This window comes from Cyanistes caeruleus, chromosome 38 (assembly GCF_971803275.1).
Source record: "Cyanistes caeruleus chromosome 38, bCyaCae1.hap1.1, whole genome shotgun sequence".
Lineage (NCBI taxonomy): Eukaryota > Metazoa > Chordata > Aves > Passeriformes > Paridae > Cyanistes > Cyanistes caeruleus.
Window position 1 is genome coordinate 1,282,288 of NC_141739.1, and position 19,168 is coordinate 1,301,455.

Below are 19,168 nucleotides of genomic sequence, written 5' to 3' on the forward strand. Positions count from 1 at the left end.
GGATTTGGGGAACATTTGGGAGGAACATTTTGGGGGGATTTTTGGGAACATTTTGTGCGGATTTTTGGGAACATTTTAAGTGGTTTTGGGGCTCCTTGGGCCCCCCCTCAGCTGAGGGCGGCCCTCGACCTTCCCAAGATGGCGTCGCGCCCGTGCCAGGCCCTTCCCCAAATGGCGCCTCCGTCATTTCCGGTCCTCCCAGAGATGGCGGCGGCTCCATTTCCTGTCCTTCCCGACCCGGCAGCCGCATCGTTTCCTCTCCTTACCGGGAAGACACAAAATCATTTCCCGTCCCCTGAGGGCGACGATATTTTTTTTTCCTGTCCTTCCCAAGATGGCGAAGGAAACGTTTCCTCTCCTCCCAAGCATTGTTGCTTACGGTGTTCTGGGACGTCTGGGCACACCTAGGAGGACTCGTGGCACGTTTAGGAGTTTTGGGCACATTTGGGCTTGTTTTTATAACGTTTTAAAGGCGATTTAGGGGCAAAGTTCAGCCCCCCACGACCTCCCTAAAATGGCGCCGCCGTTGCCACGCCCTCCCTAAAATGGCGGCCGGGTCGTTCCCGCCTTTTTTCCGCCTCGGCCACTTCCGCTTCCTCTCCCCTCACGCTGCTCCCTCACGAAATGGCGGCGGCCGAGTCGTTCCTCGCCTTCAACCCCGCGGCTCGGTCCGGCCTCTCCGCCGGCTCCCGGCGCCGCTCCCGCGGTCCCCGCAACCGCAAAAAGGGCTGGAAGCGCTGGAGCGGCCCCGAGGCGCAGCTGGGCCGGGAAATCGGCGATTTCCTGGAGGATGTGGGGCTGCAGGAGCGAGCGGCGGGGTGAGGAGGGGGTCGTGAGGGGCTTTTGGGGGAGAATCGTGAGGGAGCTCCCAGCGGTTCTGGGGGTGCCGGAGCTCCCCGAGGGTCTCGCAGGGGATTTGAGAGGGGAAGGGGAAGCTCTGAGGGAGTTTTGGGGGATTTTGAGGTTTATGAGGGTCTCCGCTTTTTTGGGGGGAATCTTTTGCAGGGGTTTGATCTCTGAGCAGCCCGACGAGGGTCTTTTCTTCCTGGACACGGGAAAAACCCGCAAAGGTGAGGGCGATCTTTTGGGTTTTTTGCCTAAATTCGAGCTCTCCCGAGGATTTTGGGGTGCTTTGACCTTCCCGAACCTCCTCAGGCCGGCGACCCAAGAAACCCCCACAGAAACCCCTGCACGTAGACCTGGTTCTTCAGCCCCTCTCCAAAGTGCCTCCCCCCAAAAAGTGAGTCTGGGGGTGCTTTTGGGGCTCTATTTCCCTAAAAAACTGACTCGGGGGGAAACTTTTTTGGGTGGGTTCTTCCTCAGTTTCCCCCTCAGGAACCCTCCCCGTATTTTGAGGAGTTTTTGGGGGGTTGCCAGGGGTGGTTGAGGGGTTGTGAGGGGGTTTTGGGGGTTGTGGAGGGTTTCTGGAGGGTTTTGGGGGGTCCTGAGGGAGTTTTGGGGGATCCTGGAGGGTTTTTGGGGGCTTTGAGAGGTTTTTGGGGGTTTGCAAGGGGTGGTTGACGGGTCACGAGGGGATTTTGGGGGTCCTGATGGGCTTTTGGGGGATCCTGAAGGGTTTTTGAAGGGTCCCGAGGGTTTTTGGGGGGTCCCTGGGGGGTTTTGGGGTTTCTGAGGGGGCTTTGGGGGTCGTGAGGGAGTTTTGGGGGATCCTGGAGGGTTTTTGAAGGGCTTTGAGGGGTTTTTGGGGGAGTTGTGGAGGGTTTTTGAAGGGTCCCTCGGGTTTTTGGGGGGTCCCTGGGGGGTTTTGGGGTTTCTGAGGGGGTTTTGGGGGTCGTGAGGGAGTTTTGGGGGATCCTGGAGAGTTTTTGAAGGGCTTTGAGGGGGTTTTGGGGGAGTTGTGGGGGGTTTTTGAAGGGTCCCTCGGGTTTTTGGGAGGTCTGAGGGGGTTTTGGGGGGTCCTTGAGGGTTTTTGGGCGCTTTGAGGGGGTTTTGGGGGGATTGTGGAGGGTTTTTGAAGGGTCCCTGGTGGGTTTTTGGGGGTTCTGCGGGGGTTTTGGGGGGTTGCCAGGGGTGGTTGAGGGGTCGTGAGGGGGTTTTGGGGGTTGTGGAGGGTTTCTGAAGGGTTTTGGTGGGGTCCTGAGGGAGTTTTGGGGGGTCCTGAGGGGGTTTTGGGGGATCCTGGAGGGTTTTTGAAGGGTCCCTCGGGTTTTTGGGGGGTCCCTGGGGGGTTTTGGGGTTTCTGAGGGGGCTTTGGGGGTCATGAGGGAGTTTTGGGGGATCCTGGAGAGTTTTTGAAGGGCTTTGAGGGGGTTTTGGGGGAGTTGTGGAGGGTTTTTGAAGGGTCCCTCGGGTTTTTGGGGGGTCTGAGGGGGTTTTGGGGGGTCCTTGAGGGTTTTTGGGGGCTTTGAGGGGGTTTTGGGGGGATTGTGGAGGGTTTTTGAAGGGTCCCTGGGGGGTTTTGGGGGGTCCTTGAGGGTTTTGGGGGGCTTTGAGAGGTTTTTGGGGGTTTGCAGGGGGTGGTTGAGGGGTCACAAGGGGGTTTTGGGGGATTGTGGAGGGTTTTTGAAGGGTCCCTGGTGGGTTTTTGGGGGTTCTGAGGGGGTTTTGGGGGGTCCTTGAGGGTTTTTGGGGGCTTTGAGAGGTTTTTGGGGGTTTGCAAGGGGTGATTGACGGGTCCTGAGGGGGTTTTGGGGGGTTGTGGAGGGTTTCTGAAGGGTTTTGGGGGTCCTGATGGGCTTTTGGGGGATCCTGGAGGGTTTTTGAAGGGTCCCTTGGGTTTTTGGGGGGTCCCTGGGGGGTTTTGGGGTTTCTGAAGGGTTTTGGGGGTTCTGAGGGGGTTTTGGGGGATCCTGGAGGGTTTTTGGGCGCTTTGAGGGGGTTTTGGGGGGATTGTGGAGGGTTTTTGAAGGGTCCCTGGTGGGTTTTTGGGGGTTCTGAGGGGGTTTTGGGGGGTCCTTGAGGGTTTTGGGGGGCTTTGAGGGGTTTTTGGGGGGTTGCCAGGGGTGGTTGAGGGGTCACAGGGGGGTTATGGGGGGTTGTGGAGGGTTTCTGAAGGGTTTTGGGGGTCCTGAGGGAGTTTTGGGAGGTCCTGAGGGGGTTTTGGGGGATCCTGGAGGGTTTTTGGGGGCTTTGAGGAGTTTTTGGGGGGGTGCAAGGGGTGGTTGACGGGTCCTGAGGGGGTTTTGGGGGGTTGTGGAGGGTTTCTGAAGGGTTTTGGGGGTCCTGATGGGCTTTTGGGGGATCCTGGAGGGTTTTTGAAGGGTCCCTCGGGTTTTTGGGGGGTCCCTGGGGGGTTTTGGGGTTTCTGAGGGGGCTTTGGGGGATCCTGGAGGGTTTTTGGGGGCTTTGAGGGGGTTTTAAGGGATCCTGGAGGGTTTTTGAAGGGTCCCTCGGGTTTTTGGGGGGTCCCTGGGGCGTTTTGGGGTTTCTGAGGGGGCTTTGGGGGTCGTGAGGGAGTTTTGGGGGATCCTGGAGTGTTTTTGGGCGCTTTGAGGGGGTTTTGGGGGAGTTGTGGAGGGTTTTTGAAGGGTCCCTGGGGGGTTTTGGGGGGTCCTTGAGGTTTTTGGGGGTTTGCAAGGGGTGGTTGAGAGGTTCTGGGGGGGTTTTGGGGGATTTTGGAGGGTTTTTGAAGGGTCACGGGGGGTTTTGGGGGGTTCTGAGGGGGTTTTGGGGGGTCCTTGATGGTTTTGGGGGGCTTTGAGGGGTTTTTGGGGGTTTGCAAGGGGTGGTTGAGGGGTCACAAGGGGGTTTTGGGGGATTTTGGAGGGTTTTTGAAGGGTCCCTGGTGGGTTTTTGGGGTTTCTGAGGGGGTTTTGGGGGATCCTGGAGGGTTTTTGGGGGCTTTGAGGGGGTTTTGGGGGGGTTGTGGAGGGTTTTTGAAGGGTCCCTGGTGGGTTTTGGGGGGTTCTGAGGGGGTTTTGGGGGGCTTTGAGAGGTTTTTGGGGGTTTGCAGGGGGTGGTTGAGGGGTCACAAGGGGGTTTTTGGGGGTTCTGAGGGGGTTTTTGAAGGCTCCCGGGGGGTTTTGGGGTGTCCTGAAGTGGTTTGGGAGGGGCTTTGTGAGCTCCTGAAGGATATTTTGGGGAGGGGTCTCAGTTCTGGGGGTCCCTTCCCGCAGCATCTGCGCCCACCAGACCCCGAACGGGCGGAAGGAGAAGCGGCGCCGGGAGTTTTGGGAGAAAAAAGCGGAAAAAGGGATTTTCCCTCGCGGGGAGCGGCGGCTCCGGGCCCGGCTCAGCCGGGGGGAGACCCCCACCCCCGAAAAACCCCCCGAATTGGGGCGCTCAGACCCCCAGAGGGGCTTCTACGACATCTGGGGCGAGCACAGTGAGTCTGGGGGGGAGATTTGGGAGCAATTCTGATGAATTTAGGGGCGGGAGAAACGATTTTAACGATCTCGGAAAAATTCAGGAGGGATTTTGGGGGGGCTCTTTTTGGGGTGGGGGAGGTTTGGGGGGGTTTAAAGGCACTTTTTAGGGGTGGGGGGATTTTGGGGACCCCTTCCCTGAGCTCTCTGTGCCTCCCCCAGACCCTCTGGATGCCCCCCTGGCCGGGCAGGACCCCTGGTACCTCCAGCAGACCAAGAAGCTGCGAGTTCAGGTTGGGACCCCCCAAAACCCACCCTGGGACACTCCAAAAACCCTCCAAAATCCCCCAAAACCCCTCAGAACCCCCAAAACCCTTCAAAAGCTCTCCACAATCCTCCAAAACCCCTCACAACCCCCAAAACCCTTCAAAAACCCTCCACAATCCTTCAAAACCCTTCAGAACCCCCCAAAACCCTTCAAAAGCCCTCCACAATCCTCTAAAACCTCTCAGAACCCCCCAAAACCCTTCAAAAGCCCTCCACAACCCCCCGAGACCCCTCAGAACCCCCCAAAACCCTTCAAAAACCCTCCACAACCCCCCAAAACCCCCTCAGGACCCCCAAAACCCCTTCAGGACCCCCCAAAACCTCCCAAAATTCTTCAGAAACCCTCCACAACCCCCCCAAAACCCCCTCAGGACCCCCCAAAACCCCCTTAGGATCCCCAAAACCCCCTCAGGACCCCCAAAACCCCCTCAGAACCCCCCAAAACCCTTCAAAAACCCTCTACAACCCCCCCAAAACCCCCTCAGGACCCCCCAAAACCCCCTCAGGACCCCCAAAACCCCCTCAGGATCCCCAAAACCCCCTCAGGACCCCCAAAACCCCCTCAGAACCCCCCAAAACCCTTCAAAAACCCTCTACAACCCCCCCAAAACCCCCTCAGGACCCCCCAAAACCCCCTCAGGACCCCCAAAACCCCCTCAGGATCCCCAAAACCCCCTCAGGACCCCCAAAACCCCCTCAGAACCCCCCAAAACCCTTCAAAAACCCTCCACAACCCCCCCAAAAACCCCCTCAGGACCCCCAAAACCCCCTCAGGACCCCCAAAACCCCCTCAGGACCCCCAAAACCCCCTCAGGACCCCCCAAAACCTCCCAAAATTCTTCAGAAACCCTGCACATCCCCCCAAAACCCCCTCAGGACCCCCCAAAACTCCCTCAGAACCCCCCAAAACCCTTCAAAAACCCTCCACAACCCCCCCAAAAACCCCCTCAGGACCCCCCAAAACCTCCCAGAATTCTTCAGAAACCCTCCACAACCCCCCAAAAACCCCCTCAGGACCCCCCAAACCCCCTCAGGACCCCCAAAACCCCCTCAGGACCCCCCCAAATCCCCTGACTGCCCCTCCCCGGGTCAGGGGTCTCATTTTGGGGTCCCCCACCCCCTTTTTTCCAGCGTCCCCCCCGGCTCCAGGTGCGGCCGTCGCCCCTTCCCCCCGTGGAGGTGATCGGCCAGGGGGGCTCCTACAACCCCCCCTTCCAGGCCCACCAGGTGGGGGTCCTGGGGGGTCCTGGGGGGTCGTGAGGGGGTCTTGGGGGGTCCTGGGGGGTCCTGGGGGGGTTTTGGGGGGTCCTGGGGGGGTTTTGGGGGGTCCTGAGAGAGTTTTTGGGGGGTCCTGAGGGGTCCTGGGGGGGTTTTGGGGGGTCCTGAGAGAGTTTTTGGGGGGTCCTGGGGGGGTCTTGGGGGGTCCTGAGAGAGTTTTTGGGGGTCCTGGGGGGTCCTGGGGGGGTTTTGGGGGCTCCTGGGGGGTCGTGAGGGGGTTTTGGGGGGTCCTGAGGGAATCTTGAGGGAGTTTTGGGGGGTCCTGAGGGGGTTTTGGGGGGTCCTGTGGGGGTCACAAGGGGGTTTTGGGTGGTCCTGGGGGGGTTTTGGGGGGTCCTGAGGGGGTTTTGGGGGGTGGTGAGGGGGTTTTGGGGGTCCTGAGGGGGGTTTTGGGGGTCCTGGGGGGGGTTTTGGGGGGTCCTGGGGGGGTTTTGGGGGTCCTGGGGGGGGGTGTTGGGAGGTCCTGGGGGGTTTTGGGTGGTCCTGGGGTGGTTTTGGGGGGTCCTGAGGGAGTTTTTGGGGGGTCCTGAGGGGGTCCTGGGGGGTCCTGAGGGAGTTTTTGGGGGGTCCTGGGGGGTCGTGAGGGGGTTTTGGGTGGTCCTGAGGGGGTCTTGGGGGTCCTGGGGGGTCGTGAGAAGGTTTTGGGGGGGTTTTGGGGGGTCCTGAGGGAGTTTTTGGGGGGTCATGAGGGGGTTTTGGGGGGTCCTAAGGGTGTTTTGGGGGGTCCTGGGGGGGTTTTGGGGGGTCCTGGGGGGGTTTTGGGTGGTCCTGGGGGGGTTTTGGGGGGTCCTGAGGGGGTTTTGAGGGGTCCTGTGGGGGTCTTGAGGGGGTTTTGGGGGGTCCTGAGGGAGTTTTTGGGGGGTTTTGGGTGGTCCTGGGGGGGTTTTGGGGGGTCCTGAGGGAGTTTTTTGGGGGTCCTGAGGGGTCGTGAGGGGGTTTTGGGGGGTCCTAAGGGGGTGTTGGGGGGTCTTGAGGGGGTTTTGGGAGGTTCTGAGGTGGTTTTCAGGGGTCCTGAGGGGGTTTTGGGGGGTCCTGGGGGGTCCTGAGGGAGTTTTGGGGGGTCCTGAGGGAGTTTTGGGGGGTCCTGAGGGGGTTTTGGGGGGTCCTGAGGGAGTTTTGGGGGGTTCTGAAGAGTTTGAGGGGTTTTTGGGGGGTTGCAAGGGGTGGTTGTGGGGTCACGAGGGGGTTTTGGGGGGTTGTGGAGGGTTTCTGAAGGGTCCCTGGGGGGTTTTGGGGGGTTCTAGAGGGGTTTTGGGGGGTCCTGAGGAGGCTTTTGAGGGTCTTGGGTGGGTTTTTTGGGGCTCCTGGGTGGGTTTTGAGGATGTTTTGGGGGTCCTGGGTGGGTTTTGGGGGGTTTTAGGGGTCCTGGGTGGGTTTTGGGGTGTTTTGAGGCTGTTTTGGGGTGTTTTGAGGCTGTTTTGGGGTGTTTTGAGGAGGTTTTGGGGTGTTTTGAGGAGGTTTTGGGGTGTTTTGAGGCTGTTTCGGGGTGTTTTGAGGCTGTTTTGGGGTGTTTTGAGGCTGTTTCGGGGTGTTTTGAGGCTGTTTTGGGGTGTTTTGAGGAGGTTTCGGGGTGTTTTGAGGAGGTTTTGGGGTGTTTTGAGGCTGTTTTGGGGTGTTTTGAGGCTGTTTTGGGGTGTTTTGAGGCTGTTTTGGGGTGTTTTGAGGAGGTTTCGGGGTGTTTTGAGGAGGTTTTGGGGTGTTTTGAGGCTGTTTTGGGGTGTTTTGAGGCTGTTTTGGGGTGTTTTGAGGCTGTTTTGGGGTGTTTTGAGGAGGTTTCGGGGTGTTTTGAGGCTGTTTTGGGGTGTTTTGAGGCTGTTTTGGGGTGTTTTGAGGCTGTTTTGGGGTGTTTTGGGGTGTTTTGGGTGGTTTTGGGGTGAGCCCGTGGCCGTTTTCCCAGGATTTGCTGCTGCGGGCGCTGGAGGTGGAGACGAGGAGGAGGAGGGAGGAGGAGAAGGTGGAGCGGAGGCTGAAGGTCACCGAGGAGCCGCCCTCGCAGGTGGGAGCGCGGGAATTCCGGAGTGGGCCTGGGATCTGGGATCTGGGCCCGGGATTCGGGATCTGGGCCCGGGATCTGGGCCCGGGATCTGGGATCTGGGCCTGGGATCTGGGATCTGGGCCCGGGATCTGGGATCTGGGCCCAAGATTTGGGATCTGGGCCCGGGATCTGGGATCTGGGCCCAGGATTCGGGATCTGGGCCCGGGATTCGGGATCAGAGCCTGGAATTTGGGATCTGAGATCCAAAATTCGGGATCTGGGCCCGGGATTCAGGATCTGGGCCCGGGATTCAGGGTCTGAGCCCGGAATTTGGGGTCAGGGCTCCTGAATTTGGGATCTGGGCCTGGAATTTGGGATCTGGGCCCGGGATTCAGGGTCTGAGCCCGGAATTTGGGATCTGGGCCTGGAATTTGGGATCTGAGCCCAGGATTTGGGATCTGAGCCCTGGAATTTGGGATCTGAGCTCTGGAATTTGGGATCTGAGCCCAGGATTTGGGGTCTCAGCCCAGGATTTGGGATCTGAGCCCGGGATTTGGGATCTGAGCTCTGGAATTTGGGATCTGAGCTATGGGATTTGGGATCTGAGCCCAGGATTTGGGATCTGGGCCTGGAGTTTGGGATCTGAGCCCGGGATTTGGGATCTGAGCCCAGGATTTGGGGTCTCAGCCCGGGATTTGGGGTCTCAGCCCGGAGTTTGGGATCTGAGCCCAGGATTTGTGGTCTGATCCCGGGATTTGGGGTCCCGCAGGAGGCCGTGCTGCAGGAGCAGCTGCAGGGGCTCCTGGAGGAAGAGGAGGAGGAGGAGGAAGAGCAGAAGGAGGAGGAGGAGGAGGAGGAGAATGGGGATCGGCCCCGGAAACGGCAACAGCCGGGCAGGAAAACGGAGAAACAGCGACGGAAGGAGAAGGAGCAGAGGGAGAAGGTGAGAGAGCGGGGTCGGGATCGGGATTTGGGATCGGGATTGGGGTCGGGATTGGGGTCAGGATCGGGGTCGGGATTGGGGTCGGGGTCGGGATCGGGATTGGGGTCGGGATTGGGGTCAGGATCGGGGTCGGGATTGGGGTCGGGGTCGGGATCGGGATTGGGATCGGGATTTGGGATCGGGATTGGGATTTGGGATCGGGATCGGGATTGGGACCGAGATTGGGATCGGGATTTGGGATTGGGATCGGGATCGGGATTGGGATCGGGATCGGGATTGGGATTGGGATTGGGATCGGGATTGGGATCGGGATTTGGGATTGGGATTGGGATTGGGGTCGGGATCGGGATTGGGATCGGGATCGGGATTGGGATCGGGATTGGGATTGGGATTGGGATTGGGATCGGGGTCAAGATCGGGATTGGGATCGGGATTCGGGATCAGGATTCGGGATCGGGATTCGGGATAGGGATTGGGATCAGGATTGGGATTGGGATTTGGGATCGGGATTGGGATCGAGATCAGGATCAGGATTGGGATCGGGATTTGGGATTGGGATTTGGATCGGGGTTGGTATTTGGGTCAGGATTGGGATCGAGATTGGGATCGAGATTGGGGTCAGGATTGGAATTAGAATTGGGATTGGGGTCAGGATTGGGATCGAGATTGGGATTGGGGTCAGGATGGGGATTGGGGTTGGGATCGAGATTGAGGTCCGGATTGGAATTAGAATTGGGATTGGGGTCAGGATCAGGATTGGGATCAGGATTGGGATTGAGGTCAGGATCGGGGTTGGGACTGGGGAGGTCTGGAGTAGTATTGGAGCGTTTGGGGGGTGGGATGGGATCCATGGGAAGGGATCAGTGATCCCTGGGTGCTCCCTGACAGATTTTGGGGTGGATCCCGGGGATTTGGGGTGGATCAGTGGATTTTGGGGTGGATCTCAGGGTTTTTCCCCCCTCCCAGGCGGGGCTGCGGGCTCGGGAACGCGCGGCTGCCCTGAGGCTGCAGGGGCTGTTCCGGCTGGGTGGATCCCTGGGGATTTGGGGTGGATCCCTGGGGATTTGGGGTGGATCCCTGGGGATTTGGGGTGGATCCCATGGATTTTGGGGTAGATCCCTGTGATTTAACCCCTCCCAGGCCGGGCTGCGGGCTCGGGAACGCGCGGCTGCCCTGAGGCTGCAGGGGCTGTTCCGGTTGCGGGCGCTGCGCCGGGCGCTGCGGCAGCGGGAGCAGGAGCTGCGGCTGGGTGGATCCCTGGGGATTTGGGGTGGATCCCATGGATTTTGGGGTGGATCTCAGGGTTTTTCCCCCCTCCCAGGCGGGGCTGCGGGCTCGGGAACGCGCGGCTGCCCTGAGGCTGCAGGAGCTGGGGCTGGGTGGATCCCTGGGGATTTGGGGTGGATCCCTGGGGATTTGGGGTGGATCCCTGGGGATTTGGGGTGGATCCCTGGGGATTTGGGGTGGATCCCTGGGGATTTGGGGTGGATCCCTGGGGATTTGGGGTGGATCCCTGGGGATTTGGGGTGGATCTCAGGGTTTTTCCCCCCTCCCAGGCCGGGCTGCGGGCTCGGGAACGCGCGGCTGCCCTGAGGCTGCAGGGGCTGTTCCGGCTGCGGGCGCTGCGCCGGGCGCTGCGGCAGCGGGAGCAGGAGCTGCGGCTGGGTGGATCCCTGGGGATTTGGGGTGGATCCCTGGGGATTTGGGGTGGATCCCAGGGATTTTGGGGTGGATCTCAGGGTTTTTCCCCCTCCCAGGCGGGGCTGCGGGCTCGGGAACGCGCGGCTGCCCTGAGGCTGCAGGGGCTGTTCCGGCTGCGGGTGCTGCGCCGGGCGCTGCGGCAGCGGGAGCAGGAGCTGCGGCAGCGGCGGCTGCGCCGGGCGCGGCTGCGGGAAATGAAGGACAGAGCCCCGAAACGGCTCGGGAGGATCCGGTGAGGGAAAATGGGGAACGGGAAATGGGGATTGGGAAATGGGGATTGGAAAGGGAAGTGGGGATTGGGAAAGGGAAATGGGGATTGGGGAAATGGGGATTGGGATTGGGGAATGGGGATTGGGGATTGGGAAAGGGAAATGGGGATTGGGGAAATGGGAAAGGGAAATGGGGATTTGGGGATTGGGGAAATGGGGATTGGGAAATGGGGATTTGGGGAATGGGGATTGGCAAATGGGGATTGGGAAAGGGAAATGGGGATTGGGGAATGTGGGGAGGGGAATTGGGGATTGGGGAATGGGGATTTGGGAAATGGGGATTTGGGGATTGGGGAATGGGGAATGGGAATTGGGGAGGGGAAAATGGGGATTTGGGGAATGGGGATTTGGGGAGTGGGAAATGGGGATTTGGGGATTGGGAAATTGGGATTGGGGGAATGGGGATGGGGGAAATGGGGATTGGGGATTTGGGGGGGAAATGGGGATTGGGAAATGGGGAAGGGGGAATGGGGATTGGGATTGGGAAATGGGGATTTGGGGAGTGGGGATTGGGAAAGGGAAATGGGGATTGGGAAATGGGGATTTTGGGATATGGGGATTTGGGGAAATGGGGATTGGATTGGGGAATGGGGATTGCAGGGAGGGGAAATGGGAACTGGAGGGGGAAATGGGAACTGGAGGAGGGAAATGGGGATTGGGAAATGGGGATTGGTATTGGGAATGGGGATTTGGGGAATGGGAATTGGTAATGGGGATTCAGGGAGGGGAAGACGGGAATTGGGAGATGGGGAAATGGGGATTGGGGAAATAAATGGGGATTGGGGATAGGTTTTGGAAAGGAAATGGGGATTGGGGAAACAAATTGGGATTGGGGAGGGATGGGGATTGGGTAAAAGGGGATTGTGGAAAAGGAAAATGGGGATTGGGGGAAATGGGGATTGGGGATTGGGGGGCAAATGAGGATTGGAAATTGGGATTTGGATTGGGAAATGGGGATTTGGGGAAATGGGGATTGGGGATTGGGGGGCAAATGGGGATGGGATAATGGGGATTTGGGGATTGGGATTGGGAAATGGCAGCTGGGGAAAGAAATTGGGATTTGGGGGCAAATGGGGATTGCAAATGGGGAATTGGGGATTGGGAAAGGGAAATGGGGATTGTATGGGAAATAGGGATTGGAAATGGGGATTGGGGAAATGGGGAATGGGGAGGAAATGGAATTTTGTGGAAGGAAATGGGGATTTGTGTGGAAAAGGAAAGGATTTAGGGGTGAAAAATAAGAATTCAGAGGGGAATAAAGGGGATTTGGGGGGAATAAAGGGGATTTGGGGGGAATAAAGGGGATTTCAGAAGGGAATAAAGGGGATTTGGGGGGAATAAAGGGGATTTGGGGGGAATAAAGGGGATTTGGAGGGGAATAAAGGGGATTTGGGGGGAATAAAGGGGATTTGGGGGGAATAAAGGGGATTTGGGGGGAATAAAGGGGATTTGGGGGGAATAAAGGGGATTTGGGGGGGAATAAAGAGGATTTAGAGGGAAATAAAGGGGATTTCAGAAGGGAATAAAGGGGATTTGGGGGGAATAAAGGGGATTTCAGAAGGGAATAAAGGGGATTTCAGAAGGGAATAAAAGGGATTTGGAGGGGAATAAAGGGGATTTAGAGGGGAATAAAGGGGATTTGGGGGGAATAAAGGGGATTTCAGAAGGGAATAAAGGGGATTTGGGGGGGAATAAAGGGGATTTGGGGGGAATAAAGGGGATTTGGGGAGAATAAAGGGGATTTGGGGGGGAATAAAGAGGATTTAGAGGGAAATAAAGGGGATTTCAGAAGGGAATAAAGGGGATTTGGGGGGAATAAAGAGGATTTGGGGGAATAAAGGGGATTTGGGGGGAATAAAGGGGATTTGGGGGGAATAAAGGGGATTTCAGAAGGGAATAAAGGGGATTTCAGAAGGGAATAAAGGGGATTTCAGAAGGGAATAAAGGGGATTTAGAGGGAAATAAAGGAGATTTCAGAGGGAAACAGGGATTTGGGGACGGAGCAAACGCTGAATTCCGAAAGGATCCCAAATTTTGTGGCGACTTTTGTGCCATCCCCGCCCTTCCTGAGCCCTAAAATTGGGGATTTTGGGCCATTCCAGGTACGAGGAGCCCGGCCCCGAGGTGCAGCTGAGCGAGGAACTGCCCGAATCCCTGCGCTGCCTCCGGGTGAGCTCCGATTTTGGGGGAAAAACCCCGAATTTGGGGGTTTGGGGGCTGGCAGCAGCTGGTGATGAGAGCCATCCTTGCGCTGTGAGAATTCCCAGAGCCGGGAATGTGAAGGATTTGGGGGTTCCGGGGTTTCGTCGCGTGGATGAGACCCCGGAGAGGCTGAGGCTGCTGAGAGCACCCCGAAATTTAGGGGGAAATACCAAAATTTACAGGGGGGAAATCCCAAAATTTAGGGGGGAAATCACAAAATTTACAGGGAAAATCCCAAAATTTACAGGGAAAATCCCAAAATTGGAGAGAAAGTCCCAATATTGGAGAGAAAATCCCAAAATTTAAGGGGAAAATGCCAAAATTTAGAGATAAAATCCCAAAATTGGAGAGAAAATCCCCAAATTTAGGGGAAAAATCCCAAAATTTATGGGAAAAAATCCAAAATTTAAGGAAAAAACCCCAAAATTTAGGGGAAAAATCCCCAAATTTTGGGATAAAATCCCGGTATTTTGGGAATATCCCAATTTTGGGGTAAATTTCGGGTATTTTGGGGTGAATTTCGGGTGTTTTGGGGTGAACTCCGGGTATTTTGGGTAAATTCCGGGTGTTTTGGGGTGAATTCCGGGTGTTTTGGGGTGAATTGCGGGTGTTTTGGGGTGAATTCCGGGTGTTTTGGGGTGAATTGCGGGTGTTTTGGGGTGAATTCCGGGTGTTTTGGGGTGTTTTGGGGTAAATCCGGGTGTTTTGGGGTGTTTTGGGGTGAATTCCGGGTGTTTTGGGGTAAATTCCGGGTGTTTTGGGGTGAATTCCGGGTGTTTTGGGGTAAATACCGGGTGTTTTGGGGTAAATTCCGGGTGTTTTGGGGTGAATTCCCGATTTTGGGGTGAATTCCGGGTGTTTTGGGGTGAATTCCGGGTGCTTTGGGTGAATTCCGGGTGTTTTGGGGTGAATTGCGGGTGGTTTGGGGTGAATTCCGGGTGTTTTGGGTGAATTCCGGGTGTTTTGGGGTGTTTTGGGGTAAATCCGGGTGTTTTGGGGTGAATTCCGGGTGTTTTGGGGTGTTTTGGGGTAAATCCGGGTGTTTTGGGGTGTTTTGGGGTAAATTCCGGGTGTTTTGGGGTGAATTGCGGGTGTTTGGGGTGAATTGCGGGTGTTTGGGGTGAATTGCGGGTGTTTTGGGGTGAATTGCGGGTGTTTTGGGGTGAATTCCGGGTGTTTTGGGGTGAATTGCGGGTGTTTTGGGGTGAATTCCGGGTGTTTTGGGGTGTTTTGGGGTGAATTGCGGGTGTTTTGGGTGAATTGCGGGTGTTTTGGGGTGAATTCCGGGTGTTTTGGGGTGAATTGCGGGTGTTTTGGGTGAATTCCGGGTGTTTTGGGGTGAATTCCGGGTGTTTTGGGGCGAATTCCGGGTGTTCTGGGGTGAATTGCGGGTGTTCTGGGGTGTTTTGGGGTAAATCCGGGTGTTTTGGGGTGAATTGCGGGTGTTTTGGGGTGAATTGCGGGTGTTTTGGGGTGAATTCCGGGTGTTTTGGGGTAAATCCGGGTGTTTTGGGGTGAATTCCGGGTGTTTTGGGGTAAATCCGGGTGTTTTGGGGTGTTTTGGGGTAAATCCGGGTGTTTTGGGGTGAATCCCGTGCCCAGCCCGAGGGCAGCGTGCTCCGCGATCGCTTCCGGAGCCTCCAGAGGAGGAACTGGATCGAGCCCCGGCAGAGAGCCAAGTGAGCAGGGCGGGATTTGGGGGGAAAAAACAGGGATTCGGGCAAAATGGGGAAAAATGGGGGAAAAAACGGGATTTTGGGGAAAATGGGGAAAAATGGGGAAAATGGGGATTGGGGGAAAATGGGGGAAAATGGGGATTTTGGTGAAAAATGGGGTTTGGGGGAAAAACCGGGATTTTGGGCAAAATGGGGAAAAACGGGGTTTGGGGAGAAAACGGGGAAAAATGGGGTTTGGGGGGAAAAATGGGGATTTTGGGCAAAATGGGGTTTGGGGGGAAAAACAGGATTTTGGGCAAAATGGGGAAAAATGGGGGAAATGGGGTTTGGGGGGAAAAAACGGGATTTTGGGCAAAATGGGGAAAAACGGGGGGAAAACGGGATTTTGGGCAAAATGGGGAAAAATGGGGTTTGGGGGGAAAAAGGGGTTTGGGGGAAAAACGGGGATTTTGGGCAAAATGGGGATTTTGGGAAAAATGGGGATTTGGGGGAAAAAACGGGATTTTGGGGAAAATGGGGAAAAATGGGGGTTTTTAGGGAAAATGGGGTTTGGGGGGAAAAACGGGGATTTGGGGGAAAATGGGGAAAAATGGGGGAAAAAACGGGATTTTGGGCAAAATGGGGGAAAATGGGGATTGGGGGCAAAAACCGGGATTTTGGGGAAAAATGTGGATTTTGGGAAAAACGGGGATTTTGGGGGGAAAATGGGGATTTTGGGGGAAAAAAGGGGGGTTTGGGGAAAATGGGGGAAAATGGGGGTTTGGGGAGAAAAACCGGGATTTTGGGTAAAATGGGGATTTTGGGGAAAATGGGGGTCTGGGGGGAAAAACCGGGATTTTGGGCAAAATGGGGAAAAACGGGGATTTTGGGGGGAAAATGGGGAAAATGGGGATTTTGGGGGAAACGGGGATTTTGGGGAAAATGGGGATTTTGGGGAAAATCCCAAAATTTGGAGGAAAATCCCAAAATGTAGTGGAAAACACTTTGGGGTGTTCTGGGGGTTTTTGGGGTTTTTGAGGTGGTTTTGGGGGGTTTTAGGGGTTTTTGGGGGGGGTTTATGGGTGTTTTTGGGGTGTTTTTTGTGGTTTTGGGGTGTTTTGGTGTGGTTTTGGGGTGTTTTTTGTGGTTTTGGTGTGTTTCTGGGGTGTTTTTTGTGGTTTTGGGGTGTTTTCGGGGTGTTTTTGGGGCGTTCCGGGGTGTTTTTGGGGTGTTCTGAGCCGGTTCCTCCCCAGGTTCCGCCGTCGGTACCGGGTGAAATACGTGGAGAAGCGATCCTTCCGCCAAGTGACGTCAGTGGGGGGACACCCCGAAATCTGGGGACCCGGGGGGGGGGGGGACACCCCAAATTTTGGGGACCCGGGGGGGGGGGACACCCCGAAATTTGGGGACCCGGGGGGGGGGACACCCCAAAATCTGGGCATCGGTGGGGGGGGGGGACACGACACACCCCGAATTTTGGGGACCTGGTGGGGGGACACCCAAAATTTGGGGATCCTGTGGGGGGAGACCCCAAATTTTGGGGAGCCAGGGGGGGGACACCTGAAATTTGGGGACCCAGGGGGGACACCCTGAATTCTGGGGAGGGGGGGACATCTGAATTTTGGGGACCTGGGGAGGGGGGGACACCCCAAATTTGGGGACCCAGGAGGGGGGGACACCCCGAAATTTGGGGACCATGGGGGGAGACCCCGAAATTTGGGAACCCGGGGCGGGGGGAGGACACACCCCGAAATTTGTGGACCCAGGAGGGGGGGACACCCCAAAATTTGGGGACCCAGGGGAGGGAGAGCCCGAATTTGGGGACCCAGGAGGGGGGGACACCCCAAAATTTGGGGAATCTGGGGGGGACACCCAAATTTTGGGGACCCAGGGGGGGACACCCCAAATTTGGGGACCCGGGGAGGGGGGGACACCCCGAAATTTGGGGAATCTGGGGGGGACACCCCAAATTTTGGGGACCCTGGGGGAGACCCCGAATTTTGGGGACCCGGGAGGGGGGGGACACCCCAAAATCTGGGGACCTGGGGGGGGACACCCCGAATTTTGTGGACCCAGGGGGGGGGGAAACACCCCAGAATTTGGGGACCCAGGGGGGGGGACACCCCGAATTTTGGGTGACCCGGGGGGGGACACCCCAAATTTGGGGACCCTGGGGGGGGACACCCAAATTTGGGGACCCTGGGGGGGACACCCCAAATTTTGGGGACCCGGGGAGGGGGACACCCTGAAATCTGGGGACCCGGGGAGGGGGGGACACCCCAAATTTGGGGACCCGGGGGGGGGGACACCCCGAATTTTGGGTGACCCGGGGGGGAGACCCCAAATTTGGGGACCCAGTGGGGGGACACCCCAAAATTTGGATGACCCGGGGGGGGGACACCCCAAAATTTGTGGACCCAGGGGGGACACCCCGAAATTTGGGGACCATGGGGGGGGACACCCAAAATCTGGGGACCGGGGATGGGGGGACACCCCGAAATTTGGGGACCCTGGGGGACACCCAAATTTTGGGGACCCCCCTGACCCTTCCCCTCCCCCGTTTCTGTTGCAGGCTGTGAGCGGGACCGGGACCCCTCCCCCAATAAATCCCAACCAGCAGCTGCGGCTCCGGGCTCTTCTTTGGGGGGAAAAAACCGATTTTGGGAAAAAAATTCAATTTTGGGGAAAAAAATCCAATTTTGGGGGGAAAAAATCCAATTTTGGGGAAAAAAAATCCAATTTTGGGGGGTTTAAATCCATTTTTGGGGGGAAAAATCCAATTTTGGGGGGTTTAAATCCGATTTTGGGGGGAAAAAATCCAATTTTGGGGGGGTTTAAATCAAATTTTGGGGAAAAAAATCCAATTTTGGGGGAAAAAATCCGATTTTGGGGGGAAAAAATCCGATTTTGGGAAAAAGAAGTCCAATTTTGGGAAAAAAAATCCGATTTTGGGGAAAAAATCCGATTTTGGGGGGAAAAAATCCAATTTTGGGAAAAAAATCCAATTTTGGGGGGAAAAAATCCAATTTTGGGGGGAAAAAATCCAATTTTGGGGGGTTTAAATTCAATTTTGGGGGGGTTTAAATTCAATTTTGGGGGGTTTAAATTCAATTTTGGGGGGTTTAAATTCAATTTTGGGGGTTTAAATCCAATTTTGGGGAAAAAAATCCAATTTTGGGGGGAAAAAATCCGATTTTGGGGAAAAAAATCCAATTTTGGGGAAAAAAAATCCAATTTTGGGGGGAAAAATCCAATTTTGGGGAAAAAAAATCCAATTTTGGGGGGTTTAAATCCAATTTTGGGGGTTTAAATTCAATTTTGGGGGGTTTAAATCCAATTTTGGGGGGTTTAAATCCAATTTTGGGGGTTTAAATTCAATTTTTGGGGGGTTTAAATTCAATTTTGGGGAAAAAAATCCAATTTTGGGGAAAAAAAATCCGATTTTGGGGAAAAAATCCAATTTTGGGGGAAAAAAATCCAATTTTGGGAATTTTAAATTCAATTTTGGGGGGAAAAATCCAATTTTGGGGAAAAAAATCCATTTTTGGGGGGTTTAAATCCAATTTTGGGGAAAAAAAATCCAATTTGGGGGAAAAAAACCCCAATTTTGGGGGGTTTAAATTCATTTTTGGGGGGTTTAAATTCAATTTTGGGGGATTTAAATTCAATTTTGGGAATTTTAAATCCAATTTTGGGGGGAAAAAATCCGATTTTGGGGAAAAAAATCCATTTTTGGGGGGTTTAAATCCATTTTTTGGGGTTTAAATTCGTTTTTTGGGGTTTAAATTCATTTTTGGGGGGTTTAAATTCAATTTTGGGGGTTTAAATCCAATTTTGGGAATTTTAAATCCATTTTTGGGTGTTTTAACCCATTTTTGGGGTGTTTTAATCCATTTTTGAGTGTTTTAATCCCATTTTTGAATGTTTTAATCCCATTTTTGGGGGTTTTAATCCCATTTTTGGGGTGTCTGAACCCATTTTTGAGTGTTTTAACCCATTTTGGGGTGTCTGAGCCCATTTTTGGGGGTTTTAACCCATTTCTGAGTGTTTTAAACCCATTTTTGGGGTGTTTTAACCCATTTTGGGGGTGTCTGAGCCCATTTTTGGGGTGTTTTAATCCCATTTTTGGGGTGTCTGAGCCCATTTTTGGGGTGTTTTAACCCATTTTTGGGGTGTCTGAGCCCATTTTTGAATGTTCTAACCCATTTTTGGGGTGTTTTAATCAATTTTTGGGGGTTTTAATCCATTTTTGGGGTGTCTGAGCCCATTTTGGGGTGTCTGAGCCCATTTTTGGGGTGTTTTAACCCATTTTTGGGGGTTTTAATCCCATTTTTGGGGGTTTTAATCCCATTTTTGGGGTGTTTTAACCCATTTTGGGGTGTCTGAACCCATTTTTGGGGTGTCTGAGCCCATTTTTGGGGGTTTTAACCCATTTTTGGGGTGTTTTAACCCATTTTTGGGGTGTCTGAGCCCATTTCTGAGTGTTTTAAACCCATTTTTGGGGTGTCTGAGCCCCTCTTTCCCCAGGAAATTCAGGAAGCCCCCTCAGCTCT

The 19,168-nt window shown here is 55.4% G+C and overlaps 1 protein-coding gene across 3 annotated transcripts; it reads left to right on the plus strand.

Moving 5' to 3' along the window:
• The first annotated feature begins 581 nt into the window (after positions 1 to 581).
• NOP53 (NOP53 ribosome biogenesis factor) lies at positions 582 to 17,981 on the plus strand. Of its 3 annotated transcripts, XM_086872083.1 has the most exons (13): positions 589 to 818; positions 1,006 to 1,070; positions 1,156 to 1,240; positions 4,077 to 4,285; positions 4,488 to 4,558; positions 5,724 to 5,819; positions 7,768 to 7,866; positions 8,615 to 8,788; positions 10,546 to 10,721; positions 12,861 to 12,927; positions 14,563 to 14,639; positions 15,869 to 15,925; positions 17,188 to 17,234. In XM_086872083.1, the coding sequence occupies exons 1-13, from the start codon at positions 625 to 627 to the stop codon at positions 17,192 to 17,194; spliced, it is 1,377 nt and encodes a 458-aa protein (XP_086728209.1). In that variant the 5' UTR covers positions 589 to 624; the 3' UTR covers positions 17,195 to 17,234. The 3 variants fall into 3 exon arrangements, with proteins under 3 accessions (XP_086728208.1, XP_086728209.1, XP_086728210.1); XM_086872082.1 differs by lacking the exon at positions 14,563 to 14,639 and having other exon boundaries at positions 582 to 818; positions 17,188 to 17,981; XM_086872084.1 differs by lacking the exons at positions 10,546 to 10,721; positions 12,861 to 12,927; positions 14,563 to 14,639; positions 15,869 to 15,925; positions 17,188 to 17,234 and adding an exon at positions 9,755 to 10,091.
• The last annotated feature ends 1,187 nt before the right edge of the window (positions 17,982 to 19,168 follow it).